Source organism: Schistocerca cancellata, chromosome 4 (genome assembly GCF_023864275.1).
Source record: "Schistocerca cancellata isolate TAMUIC-IGC-003103 chromosome 4, iqSchCanc2.1, whole genome shotgun sequence".
In the NCBI taxonomy this organism is placed as follows: Eukaryota; Metazoa; Arthropoda; class Insecta; order Orthoptera; family Acrididae; genus Schistocerca; species Schistocerca cancellata.
The window spans coordinates 866,404,859-866,419,467 of record NC_064629.1 but is presented as its reverse complement, the minus strand read 5'-3'; the positions used below and the strand labels follow the sequence as shown (position 1 = coordinate 866,419,467).

Below are 14,609 nucleotides of genomic sequence, written 5' to 3'. Positions count from 1 at the left end.
CAATAAATAAAATGTATTTGTGTAACTGCCGATTAGTATTTAATCAGTTGCACAACTCAAAGTGAAGGGCAGGATCTCCCGGATGTAAATGATGCACTTTTTGTTTATGATAAGGATACAGATTATCGTATTTCAGTGTACGCCATATCTCAGATTGTGAAATGCCTAATCATTGAGAGATACTTTGTGTACTGGTACCCGGGCTACGTTGGACAGCATCCATAATATCCCCATCATCGTCTTCATGTATCGAGTGCTCATACTGATTATGAATGCTAGGTGGAGAACCTGTCTGCCGTAACATTCAAAACACTCCACTAATAGTTTGTGCATTCAGAATCCTCCAAGTTGAATAACGTACGTGATATTTGTTAACTGCAGCCAAAGCATTACCATCACATTTGCCATAAATAAACACCATATCGGTGTGTTCCTTGGTTGTAAATTTGAAAGGCATCCCTATTTCATAAATAATGTACAGACTACAAAAATTACTGTGTGGTTTCACTTAAATACACTGTTGTTGTTATGTTATTTCACTGAGCAATACAGAAAACTAACTCATTTCAAGTTTAGGAAATGACTGAAACAACTCTCTAATGGTTGCCAACAATGACATAAGTGTTTCTACATTCTTAATGGAAAGTAAACAAATTTACTTGCATAATGATCTTTGCTTCTGTGGATGTTCTGGAAAACTATTGCAGATAAACATCGGAGACATGTTTTATTAGATTCACCAGATCAATGACAACAAAATAAATGGAGATCATGCTTTACTTTTATCTCGTACAGTTTTGCGATGACTTCATATTAGCGAAGTTGCTAAAAATCCGGCAAAATCTTTTATTAGCTGTAACTCTGTAACTAAAAATTTGCAGACCTATGTTTATATGAACTTTTTTCTTTAGTTTTACTTGTAGAATAACATATTAAAATATTTGCATATCTTCGTGAAGCACCCTGTAGAAAAGAGGAAGGAACAAGGTTGACAGAAGTGTCAGAGAAGAAACCCGAAGGGCAAAGACCTCTAGGCAGACAAAAAATAAGATGGAAGGACCAGGTGGCTAAGTATCTTCACATACTTGGAGCAAGGGAAGAAAATGCCAAGGACAGAATTCTGTGGAGGAAGTTACTTGATGAGGCCAAAATCCAAGGGGGCCAGGAGAATGAGTAAGCTAACTTAAAGTACTTGCAGCTCAAATAGGCTGTTATTTACTTTGGATTCCTCAGTCAAGATTAAAAGGCCCATATGCATGTTGTAACTTATTTTGTCATGTAAATTTTATTCTGTTAACCTTAAGCACTAGTGGGTTAAATGGGCTCAATTGTCTGCCCAGATTTTCTCTGTCATTCTTGGATGCCCATGCGCCATTTACTATTTATTTGTTATGTTAATTTAATGTACATTTTATGTGTTTGTTTTACAATCTGTACTGAACTGAGCCACTGTTGGGGTTGTGGACCGATCTCAAGCTGGCTATTGATCACTGGTTAATCCAAGAATTTCAGCCCCATTCTTTCACTTTGAATTAGTCGCTGGTTTCCCTTGTAAATAATAACTGCTTATGCTTGTTGCTTTGCCAATGCTTCCTTTCCAATTTTAGAGGCAATGTGTAAGTTTGCTGTCTTGAAAGTTTTTTGCGCTTTAAGTGTTATTCATACCGTGGTTATTGTAATATTGATCTTCAAGTAGCCACAATAATTAAATCCACTGAGCACCTCTGTGGGCAATTTTCCAATGTTTGCTAATTACTAAGGTTTTGTTGGTATACACTCCAAGAAAAAAGAAAAAGAAAATGATGCAGCATCAAGGAATTATCTGAATGGGACACAAACTGGCAGATGTAATGTGCATACACAGACAAACAAATGATTACAATTTTGGAAAAAATGGATGTTTTACTCAACACAGACTGAATAAGTCAATAATGTGTTGGTCCACCTTTGGCCCTTATGCAAGCTGTTACAGCTTGGCACTGATTGATAAGAGTTGTTAGCTGTCCTCCTGTTAGATATCATGCCAACTTCTGTCCAATTGGCAGGTTATATCATCAAAAACCTGAGCTGGTTGGAGGGGCTTGTCCGTAATGCTCCAAACATCATCAATTAGGGACAGATCCAGTGACCTTACTGGTTAAGGTATGGTTTGGTAAGCACAAAGACAAGCAGCAGAAACTCTCGTCCTGTGCAGGTGGGCATTATCCTGCTGAAATGTAAGCCCAGAATGGCTTGGCATGAAAGGCAACAAAATGGGGCATAGAATATCATCAGTGTTGCTGTAAGGGTGCTATAAATGACAAACAAAGTGTTTCTGCTATGAAAAGAAATGGCACACCAGACCATCACTCCTGGCTGTCAGGCCATATGATGAGCAACAGTCAGTTTGGTATTCCACCACTGTGTGGGGCATCTCCAGACACCACTTCTACCTGGAATCTTATTGACTAGAGTAGAGCTGCCTTCAGTGATGAGTTCGGCTTTGAACTGAGCCCCAATGACTAGCTTGCCACACCCTACCTTGGTCAGCAAGGTCACTGGATCTCTCCAAATTGAGAACGTTTGGAGCATTATGGGCAGGGCCCTCCAACCAGCTCAGGATTTTGATGATCTAATGCACCAATTGGATAAAATCTGGCACAATATACCTCTGTATATGTACATCACATCAATAAATTTTCACTCCATTCACATAATTCCTTCATGGTGCATTGTTGTCTTAGACTGTAAATTAAAAAACGGAGCTGACCGAAAAATTCAAAGGACAGTAATTTAAAGTTTTACTAACTAACTATGGTGTTCCCTTAAGCTTAACTGCTCATGTTAACTTTGGCCACTGTGGCAAATAAATATGTTGAAAATGATTATCTTTTTAATGAAAAGTACCTTGCTATGCCCAGATCAACACTTCCTGACATTTCTAAATCTTTGTACAAAAAAGGGAAGAGAGTCATTTGGCTGATAGTTACAAACTCCTCAAGTTTTGAACAAAGAAATTTGACTTCTAAATGACATTTATTTTTTTCAAAATTTCTAGTTTCTGGTGGTCTTTTACGTACTACGGCAACATACTTCTTCAAAAATGGAATAATCTGGAGTTCTGTTTCCATTTCTCCCAATATATCCAACACAACAAAATTTGAGAGGACGCTTGGAATCCTGGTGAAATATGAGGTTGCCCTTCTTGAAGAAAAATTTAAAGTACCAACTTGCCCTAAGAAACTCATGAACATCATAAGCACTTTTATTGGGGCAGTTTTCAAAGCTGCACATTCACTACATGAAATGAACAAGTGTAATAATAAAACATTTGTGGTTGATTATCTCCATCATCATTTAAAAATGTTTGCAAATCGTGCAACGTCTTTAAGTTCACATTTGGCCCATTTATCGAAATTTGTGTTATATGCTCAGGTGATAAATTCGAACCATTCAGATGCTCCAGGAAGCTTGACTGTAAAACAGAAGCTCTGGTAGAATTCAAAAACATAGATGTTAAATACCTTGTATCAATCTGATTCTCTTAATCTCAGAAATGAACCACCAAGTTCATTTTTTCTATTTCAACAACTTTGTCTAAACTCTCATTATTTTTTTCTTTTTTTCGTCATTAGTCTTCTGACTGGTTTGATGTGGCCTGCCATGAATTCCTCTCCTGTGCTAACTTCTTCCTCTCAAAGTAGTACTTGCAACCTACGTCCTCTATTATTTTCTGGATGTATTTAAGTCTATGTCTTCCTCCACAGTTTTTGCCCTCTACAGCTCCCTCTAGTTCCATGGAAGTCATTCCCTCATGTCTTAACAGATGTCCTATCATCCTGTCCCTTCTCCTAATCAGTGTTTTACACATATTCCTTTCCTCTTCGATTCTGCCCAGAACCTCCTCATTCCTTACCTTAACAGTCCACCTAATTTTCAACATTCGTCTGTAGTACCACATCTCAAATGCCTCAATTTTCTTCTATTCCAACTTTCCCACAGTCCATGTTACACTACCATACAATGCTGTACTCCAGACGTACATTCTCAGAAATTTCTTCCTCAAATTAAGGCTGATATTTGATATTAGTAGACTTCTCTCGGCCAGGAATGCCCTTTTTGGCATTGTTAGTCTGCTTTTGATGTCCTCCTTGCTCTGTCCGTTGCTCATTATTTTACTGCCTAGGTAGCAGAATTCCTTAACTTTATCTGCCTCGCAAACATTGATCCTGATATTAAGATTCTTGCTGTTCTCATTTCTACTACTTCTCATCATATGATACACGAGAGAATTCAGCTTCTCTGACTTTGTTAGATAGCAGACTCTGGAAATCACGGGTCAAATCCATAAGCAATTATACACTGGTGTCCAAAATTAAAGCACCAAATGGCAATTTTGAATTTATTTTACCACAAAACAGTAAAAACAGGTGATAGAAAAGTAGAAACAATGTAAAGAACGTAATCAATGGCAACATGCATAATGGTATACACAAATGTTCTTCATTTCTTCCATCCTTAACAGATTTCCACACATGTTCTGACAACTGGTTAATGTGCTCAGCGTGGCGTGTGACTACCTTGGCACCATACAGTGAATGATGTCATCAATCTCATGTTGAGGCAACAACGCCCATTCTTCCTGCAGAGCTGCTCACAAGTCTTGGAGAGTGGTTGGTGAATCCTGACATGATGCAACCCATCTCCCTAGGGCATCCCAAACATGCTCTATGGGATTCAAATCAGGAGAGTGAGCAGGCCACATCTTCCATTTCCAAAAAAGCATCAACCACTCACGCTCTATGAGATCTGGCATTATGGTCCAGCAATATGAAGTCTGGGTCCACAGTACCTCACCTCAACCATGCATGAAATCCCAAAATCTCCTCACAGTACCTGGCAGCAGTTAAATCTTGTTGATTCACCCATACAATTTCACGAAGAGGTGTTTGAGTGGTCAACGCAATCCCTGCCCACACCATTAGGGATCTGCTCGATATTTGACTCTTTCCACAATGTTTTGGTCCAAAAATCATGTTTCACATGCCCTCCAGAAGCAAATCTGTTGAGACTCACTCTTCAGATCAAACTGGCACTCATCTGTGAACAAAAGCATTGGCCCACCATTTGAACATCCAGTTGATGACTCCACTTTAGATGTTCCCTTCTGTGAAGACACGCCAGAGGTAAACAGACAGCAGATCTCCAACAATAAAGGCCACTCTACTGAAGCCTTCTGTACACTGTTTACCTGGATATAACACATCCAGGGGATGCTGGGAGGTAATATGCCAGTTGCAGTGTACTACTAAGTTGGTATCATCATGCCCTTACAGCCAAATAATGGTCTGGCTAGTGTGAAATCAATTTTACTCTGATTGCCCTTACTGTCTCTAAAATGTGATTGAAATTACAATAGTGTTTTATATTAATTATTAAAAATCTTTAAAGAAGTGTCTTTCCAAAGGAGACATGGATTAAAGAGATTTAAATAACAGAGGGAGTGAACAAAATTAGAGAAACAGCTGTTCTAATTTATACTCATCCAGTAACACAGACGGCAGCACTGTCTTGGGTGGAGCAACAGTTTACATGTGATTTAAATTATGCGTATACAACTCATATACCTCTATGTTAACAAAGCTGCATTTCCTAATTTCAAACCACAGTAGCTGTACTAACTGATGGACATACAAGTCCCCTAGAGATGACAAATATTTTTTACGAGCTCTGGTGAATCTTTATATATTAAATGGACTGTGGAGTTATCTGGATGTGTACAACACGTCTAGGTGAATTAGGTGGTGGATATTTTTACTGGCCACGTAATTCTGGCATAACAGTTTTAGAGTCATTAAAGGAAAGTCTATGCTCAGTAGTGCCGTAATACCCAGATCATGCAATGTAAGTTGAAGGTGACTTTCACCTATCGAGTATACACTGGAGCTTCTATGAATTCACTGGAGGGGATACAAACAGGCACTCTTGCAAAGTACTTTTGAACACTTTTCCAAAAACTGTCTTGAGCAGGTAGATCGACAGCCTACATGCAATGGAAATATTTTAGACCCTATAGCTGAAAACAGGCCTGACGTTATTGATGATGTCAGTATAGAGACAAGGATTAGTGATCCTGATATCAGAGAGACAATGTTTACTAAAAATAACACATCAATCAGGAAGACTAGGAGGGTATTTTTGCTACAAAAGAGCAGAGAAGCAGTTGCTAACATCCCTCTTAGACAATGAATGGACATCTTTTAGTTCCAGTATGATATAAGTAGAGGAATTATGGGCAAAGTTTAAACAGATTGTAAATTACACTCACAGAAGTATGTGCCAAGTAAGTGGATTAAAGATGGAAGAGACCCACAGTGGTTTAATAACAAAATGTGGAAAATGCTGAGGAAGCACAGACTGTTGTACTCTCAGTTTAAAAAAGGGCAAATGACAACAGGCAAATGTTAGATCAGAGTTGTTGATCTGTAAGAAGATCAATGCACAAAGCAGACAACTATAACCATCATACATTAGCAATGGATCTAGCTGAGAACCCAACAAAATTCTGAGCCTATGTAAATTGCTTAGTGAGTGGAAGGTTTCTATCCAGACATTTGTTGACCAATCTGGTGCAGCTATACAAGATAGCAAAAGCTGAAGCTTCTTAATTTCATGGTTAAGAAATCATTCACACAGGAGGATCATACAAACATATCATTGTTTGAATATCACAAAGACTCCAGTATGGAGGACATAGTAATAGGCATCCCTCAGGTAGAGATGCAACTGAAAGAGTTGAAAACAAATAAGTCAACAGGTCTAGATAGATTTCCAGTTTGGTTTGTCCTCTAAGGAACTGTTCTCTTACTTAGCTTGCATTTATCGTGAAACCCCAAGCAACTGGAAAAAATGCAGGTGACTCCTGTGCATAAGAAGGGTGAAGGGACAGACCTGCAAAATTACAGACCAATATCCTTATCTCGGTTAGCTGCAGAATTCATGAACATATTCTCAGTTCAAATACAATAAATTTCTTTGAGATGGATAAGCTTTTGTTCACAAATTGGCATGTTTTTAGAAATCCCTGTTTGTGGAAATCTCAGATTGCCCTTTTCTGCATGATATTCTGTGAACTACAGGTGGAGGGCAAGAGGCAGATTCCATATTCCTTGACATCAAAAAGTGTTTGACACAATGCCTCACTGCAGACTGTTAACAAACATATGAGTGTATAGAATAGGTTCCCAGATATGTGCATGGCCCAACGACTTCTTAACTAATAAGACCCAGTATGTTGTCCTTGATGGTGACTGTTCATCAGAGACAAAGCTAAACATAACAAGCATCCCAGGAAAGTGTGGTAGGACTGCGGTTATGTTCTATGTACATATATGATCTGATGTACAGAGTAGTCAGCACTCTGCAGCTGTTTGAAGGCGATGGTTTGGTGTATGGGAAGCTGTCGTCATTGACTGACTGTAGGAGGATACAAGATGACTCAGACAAAATTTCTAGTTGGTGTGATGAATGGCAGCTAGCTCTAAATCTAGAAAAATGTATGTTAATGCAATTGAGTAGGAAAAACAATCCTGTACTGTTTGTATGCCACATTTCCAGTATGCTTCCCGACACAGTCAGGTCGATAAATATCTAGGCACAGCACTGCATAAAGCAATATGAGATGGTACGAGCACATAAGGATTGTTGTGAGAAAGGCGAATGGTCACTTCGATTTATCAGGAGAGTTTTAGGAAAATGTGGTTCATCTGTAAAGGAGGCCACATGTAGAACACGAGTGTGACCCATTCTTAAGTATTACTTTACTGTTTGGAATCCCCATCAGGTCGATTTAAAAGAAGACACTGAAGCAATTCGGAGATGGGCTACTAGATTTGTTACCGGTAGCTTCAATCAACATCAAGTATTACAGAGATACTTCGGGAACTCAAAAGGGAATCGTTGGAAGGATAGTGACATTCTATTTGAGGAACATTATTGGGAAAATTTGGAGACCTGGCATTCGAAGCTGACTGCACAGTGATCCTACTGTCACCAATGTACATTCTGTGTAAGGACCATCATCATAAGTAAGAGAAATAAGGGATCATACGGAGACATACGGACAGTCGTTTTTCCTCGTTCTGTTTGCGAATGGAACTGGAAGGAAAATGGCTGTGGTAAAACATACCCTCTGCCACACACTTTATGGTGGTATGTAGAGTATGTATGTAGATGTAGACTGCTGGATACAACATTTTTGGGGGTAGTGCTAACTTGCCACTGCCTTCTAAAACCACACCTGCCTGATACACAAAACAAAATTCACGACACTCACTCAATCTGATTAGTTTTTCATTATTTTTGTGACCACGTGTTCATTTTCATTATTTTTCCATTAATTTCATGGCCAGTAGACACTTTGTAGAAGACCACGAGAGACACGCTTGAATTAAAGACCGTGTAAGGCAGTGACACAGTCTTCCTCTACTACTGTTCAACCTACATATTAAAGAAACAATGAAGAGAACAAAACAATGATTCAGAAGTGGGATTAAAATTCATTGTGAAAATATATCAATGTCAAGATTTGCTGATGACATTGCTATTCTCACTGAAAATGAGGAAAAATTACACGACCTGTTGAATGGAATGAACAATCTACTAAGAACAGACTATGAACTTAGAGTAAGCCAAACAAAGACAAAAGAAATAAGGAGTGGCAGAAATGAGATAGCAATAAACTTGTGACAAAAAAACAAAGGAAAATATCACACAATTGGGGGAAAATATGGAAGTGAGTCATGGACTGTATGGAAATCAGAAAAGAAGAGAATTAATGGAGTAACAGAAGGATGCTCAAAATTAAGTGGAATGATAATTAATATGGAAGTCCTCCACAGAACTGACAAGCCATAAATATATGGCAAGCATTTTCTAGAAAAATGGCGTATGTTGAGGCATCAGGGAATACCTTTTATGGTACTAAGAGGAAGCCACAGAGGACAAAAATTGTAGCAGAAAATAAATATTGGAATATATCCAACAAATAACTGAGAATGTTGGGTGTAATTGCTACTCTGAGCAGACTGGCACACAAAAGGAAATCATGGCATGCTGCATCAAACGAGTCACAACACTGATTGGGAAGGGAACTAAAACTGCATTAAAAGTGGAGCAAATGTAGATATCAAGCCAAGCTAAAGCTCAATCTATTACCATACATCACAAAGACAGACACACTGCTCTCTCTCTCTCTCTCTCTCTCTCTCTCTCTCTCTCTCTCTCTCTCTCTCACACACACACACACACACACACACACACACACACACACACAGAGTCATGTGTTGTTTATGGACAAAATGTAATAGTGTTATTTTATTTTTTTGCTAGCAATTGATATGACACAAAAATTTAATAGTTATTCACTCTGAGTTGTGTTGGGCGATAATATGAGGATGACCATAAGGTTTTTGCAGGAGTTAGGCCCGATTGCCGACAACATGAGGTGTCATGTGTAATGAGATTATGAAGCTGACTAGTCCCAGCTTCTCACACCAGCGATTTGTATTTGTGGCAGCGCTGCTGTGACAATATTTGGCAATCAACCTGACGAAGGAGCTGATTTGAGAGAGCTAGGTTCATCATCAATATTGCTTTACTTACAAATTATTTTTGGTATTGATCGTCTTAACATTTTTGTGCACAGGAGACAATGTGCAAAGTGTGGTGGTTTCATTTTCTTTTTGTAGGGAAGTGTGTACTGCGCATGTGAAGCATTGGGGGAAGTTGGGGGGGTTGGGGGGTGTTAGTGGAGATCACTGAATACGTCTTAATTTGGAACAGGAAGTATGAGAAGGTTGGTTCTCACGTTGGCTTGTGGGGGGAGCGGGGGGTATGTCTAGAGGTGGGTTTTCAGACTGTTTTTTTCAGGTCTTTCAAAATCAAGTTATGAGGGTACTTGTGGGGTTGATGGAAGAATATATTCAGGAGGGGAGTAGTGTCATGTCTGAAGCTTTTTCATCTCATAGGCTAAGAATTATGACATCAGGATTGTACAAATGCAATATAGGGGTTTTTGAGGGCCATCAAAATCTTTTTTTTTTTTGGGGGGGGGGGAGGCACTCATCCAAGGGGGGAGAAGGGGGGTGACATTTTGGTATGGTCTGTTAGTCATTTTCTGTGTAATGTGTGTGTGTGTGTTTAGTTTTTGTTCTTTCTATTTCTTTGTTGGTGTTGTGTTTAGGAGTGGCACTGGTTTGGTTGAAGGGGGGAGGGTTTGGAAGGTTGGGGTTGTTTCAAGGATTTCGTTTCATATTTATTGATTGGTGAGTGTGGTGTGAGGAGGAGGGGGGGGAGGGAGGGGGTTGGCCAATCTCGTTGTATTCGTCTAAGGTGTGGTTTCAGTTAAGTAATTTTTTTTTTATTTGTTTCATTTGATTTATAATGCATTATGTAAGGTTCATTTATTTTGGTGTATAGTTTTTTGTTTTTATTTTAATTTGTCAAGTGAGTTTTTGAATTATTGGCTTTGTTTGGGCTATGGAAGTTACTTGAAATTTGCGATATTTGACTTGTGTTTGGGTTCTAGGTAATGATCGCTTTATTAGCTATAAACAAAGTGAAATTTGTGGTACCATACTTGCAGGTCTGTCTTGTTTCTTCTCTCTCTCTCTCTCTCTTTTAAGGGCTTCATTTCGGTAATATAAGCCACGTAAAATGTTGTATGATCCCTGTGGTTTTTGTGTTTATAGCATTATGCCATATGTTGAGAATTATTTGTGTTTGATTTTGTGGATTCTTTTTGTTTTGGGATTGTGCTGTCATATATTTAGCTTGTCCCTGGACTAATCCCCAGCTTCCCACAGTTGTCCCATTGTCTTGTATCATTTATATTTTTGTTTAGTGATGTTATGGTCGCTATATTGTATATGCTGGATCGAGGAGTGTCTGCCGTCTGGATGACATCGTGGGTCAAAGCAGACGAGTGAACTGGACACTTCTGTAATGCCAAGCTGATGTCCTTGCTGATTGGACATGGAACTTTTCTCTTTACCTTGTGCCATGCTCATTGATGTTAAAAAAGTTATTATGTCTTAAATTTTTTTAACATACTTACAAGTTTCCAGTACTGCATGTACTTACAAAGCATCTACATCTACATTTATACTCCGCAAGCCACCCAACGGTGTGTGGCGGAGGGCACTTTACGTGCCACTGTCATTATCTCCCTTTCCTGTTCCAGTCGCGTATGGTTCGCGGGAAGAACGACTGTCTGAAAGCCTCTGTGCGCGCTCTAATCTCTCTAATTTTACATTCGTGATCTCCTCGGGAGGTATAAGTAGGGGGAAGCAATATATTCGATACCTCATCCAGAAACGCACCCTCTCGAAACCTGGCAAGCAAGCTACACCGCGATGCAGAGCGCCTCTCTTGCAGAGTCTGCCACTTGAGTTTGTTAAACATCTCCGTAACGCTATCACGGTTACCAAATAACCCTGTGACGAAACGCGCCGCTCTTCTTTGGATCTTCTCTATCTCCTCCGTCAACCCGATCTGGTACGGTGGGTGAATTGACAGTTTTTAAAGACGGTCTTGCAAGAATCTATTTGTAAGCATGTTGCATTGCTCTTACAGTTTTTTTCTGGATAAAGAAAATAGTAGAGCTTACTGGTGCATTATCCCATAAATAATTCCATACTGAAGGATGGTGTGGAGTTGGGCAAAGCAGGAAATTCAGCCACAGTGAAAGCTTGTTTTAACTGACAATAAATGTAGACTGTAATATAATTTATTTTGCTTACATACGTGTGCTATTTGAAGTAATTTTTAAGCCAAACGCCTAAAAAATTTATTTCCACCGAGGATGTAATTCTGTTCCCGTTTGTCACACTGGCATCACACTTCAAGCAGAAATCTGGGAATGTTTTGTATGTTTATCAATAGCTTATCCTCTTGAAACCATCCATTTTTGGGGTTGGTGCTTTATTTATTTATTTTATTTTTTTACAGCTGCCTGCAGTTAATTTTGGGTTTTTCCAGTAAGTAGGAAGATGTGTCACCTGCAAAGTTGTGAGTTGGTGAAGCCAATGAATGTGAATACAAAATGACAGCCCAAGGTCTACATTCATTCCATATAATGTACCTTTCTTTATAAGTGACTGAAACTACGAAAAAATTTCAGAAACACTGTGATCACACTAAATCAACGTCTAAAAACTACTTCAGTGCATATTATGTACATACACGATACCATACACAAACCAAGAAAAATCCAAGGAGGAACCACTATTACACATAACTGTCTTGAAACAGCCAGTTTTTAAGCATTCTGCGCATTTGTCTGCACCAAGAAAATTTTAATCTAATTGCCAAACCATTGGCAGAAGTGTAGCTCTGGTGGATCACCAACAGTTTCATCCCCTCACATAAGGGGCATATATGTTAGGCTACTGCTTTCTGCCATGATATTTCTCAATTGATCATATGGTTTTAATTTTGTCCTGAGAGATTCCTATACTTTCAGTTATGCATTGAGTTAATTTGTCTGGTGGTATTATTCATCACTCTGCAGTGCTGGCTGTATTGAAATTCTGAAACACCACTGTGATTGTCATTCATATTATGATACAGCTCCTGTTTCCTTCTACATGATATTTTAATTGTATTCATTACCTAAACTGGTTACTTATTAATACTGCACAGAAAGTGGTGAACAATTGATGAAATGTATTATAAGGGCAATAAAAAAGTGTCTGCGCATCCTCATCCGACAGGATTCGTCAACCCTACAAGGTCTTTTTTGATGGACCGAAGGCAAGATAACCACATGGGGAGGTCAGGACTATAGGGCAGGTGCTTGAGTGTCTTCCACTTGAGTTGGGTAGCTTCTGCATTATGACATTTGCAATATGGGTATGTGGATCACCAGCAGCTGCACCCCAAGGTGCACCATTACACGATGATGGTTTTCAACAGATGTGCTGCACCATATACAGTCTTCATTTCCAATATTTTGTCTTCAGCAACCAATAAAACAATAATAGCACAATGTTCCTGTTTGGGAGCATTTGGTATAGTCTCCGTAGCTCACGTTTCCATATTTTCTGCACGTACGTCTAATAGACACCAATGCCACACTAATCCCTTGTTTACACGTCAGTGCTTATATACCAACATCTTGGCTGTGATACGTTGCATATACGCCACAATGCCCTCAAACAGAAAATTTTTTTCACCCCTGATACTTTTGTGATTTAATTCTGGTTGGAATGTGTACCGACTTTAACATAACTTTCCCTGGGGACTGAGTCGAAAAGGCAACATTTATATATCCAATAAAGTAAACTTGGAAGCTTTCTTAAAGCACCCAGAGCTTAGCACACCATAAAGGCAGACGAGGAACATACTCTAGCTTTTAGTTAATGTTCGTATCTATATTAACTTGCATAAGATCCTAATCAATGATTTTGACAGTTACAATAGTTTGTGTGTGCGACAGATTTTTCATGGAAAACAGGGGATTTGTAAATACCCGTTACGCCAGTGACATTCGTTGACGTATAGCATGTCTTCATGAAGTAGTGTGCCAAGTATACTGTTACAGCACCTGCGGCAATAAGGCAGGCGACAGCTACCAGGAACCACTTCAAAATAAAAACTTCCCTGCAAAAATGATGAAAACTATTGATATGCCACGTAAATACAAATCAGCGTCCCAGCTAATGTTTACTAACGCACCATAGTCGATTAGGTTGCTCTCTATAACAGTTTCCAAAAATTACTGGTTGTTTTACACGTATATTCATCGTGCTACACTTTACGTTACTTTTCTATCACATTAATAACATTAGATCTACGTCCATTTACAAACAGCGCCCAACCAAAGATAACTTAGTGGTTTGCCATCTACAAAGATGCTACTTTCTTCCTAATTAACCCTTTTATGCATAGCATTAACAGTGTTATTTTGAACCCGGCAATCTTTCATTTTATCAATAAACTATGCGAGCCTTGAAAATATAATTGTCTCCTTACTTGCTGCAAATCAAATTAATTATTTTCTTTATTAGTTCTGCAATCCTACAGGTCAAATGCATGACAGGGGTCTTGCAGACACCTAGAAGCGGAAAACTTGCAGCAAGTCACTTCCGCAATAAATTGCTACGGTCGCAAGTCGACTTGGCGATATGCTTACAATCGTAAATCGCGCGGCAAGTTCCTCCGCACAAGTAAATTGTTGCAATAACTTGCTTGTGTAAACCGAGCATATTTCCTGCAAGTAGGAAGCGCAAGATATAGTAAGTATGTCGTCTGCATAACACTCATATTTAACATTTTACTTAATGTGGTGACTTAATTTTATGCAACCATCTTTCGTATTATATACAAACAAATTTCAGAAATGGAGGAGAAACGGGAATGGATGAAGCAGGATACAGAACATTTTAGTGAAGCCGTGGAGAGCTACCCCGAAATACGGGACGTGCGTAACCGAGACTTTAAGGAAAGAGTGAAGAAGATGAGCGCATTAAATGAAATCTCGTCGATATTCGACACATCTATAAAAGAAGTACATAGAAAGTAGCATAACTTGAAGACACAACCCCTTTGCCACCTGCATCCACTCGTTT

At 38.9% G+C, this 14,609-nt stretch overlaps 1 protein-coding gene across 6 annotated transcripts in view; it reads right to left on the bottom strand.

Annotated features, from left to right (window-relative positions):
• LOC126185004 (acidic mammalian chitinase-like) overlaps positions 1–13,851 on the bottom strand; it is a 178,000-nt gene extending 164,149 nt beyond the window's left edge. For 2 of the 6 annotated variants that reach the window (XM_049927725.1, XM_049927731.1), the window contains exons 1-2: positions 13,717–13,851; positions 13,511–13,659 (exon numbers count right to left, since the gene is read on the bottom strand). In XM_049927725.1, the coding sequence (XP_049783682.1) occupies positions 13,511–13,659; positions 13,717–13,784 (217 nt within the window). In that variant the 5' untranslated portion in view covers positions 13,785–13,851. The remainder of the gene's footprint in view (positions 1–13,510; positions 13,660–13,716) is intronic. The other 4 variants (XM_049927727.1, XM_049927726.1, XM_049927728.1 and 1 more) reach the window with 4 other exon arrangements.
• Between the last annotated feature and the right edge of the window lie 758 nt (positions 13,852–14,609).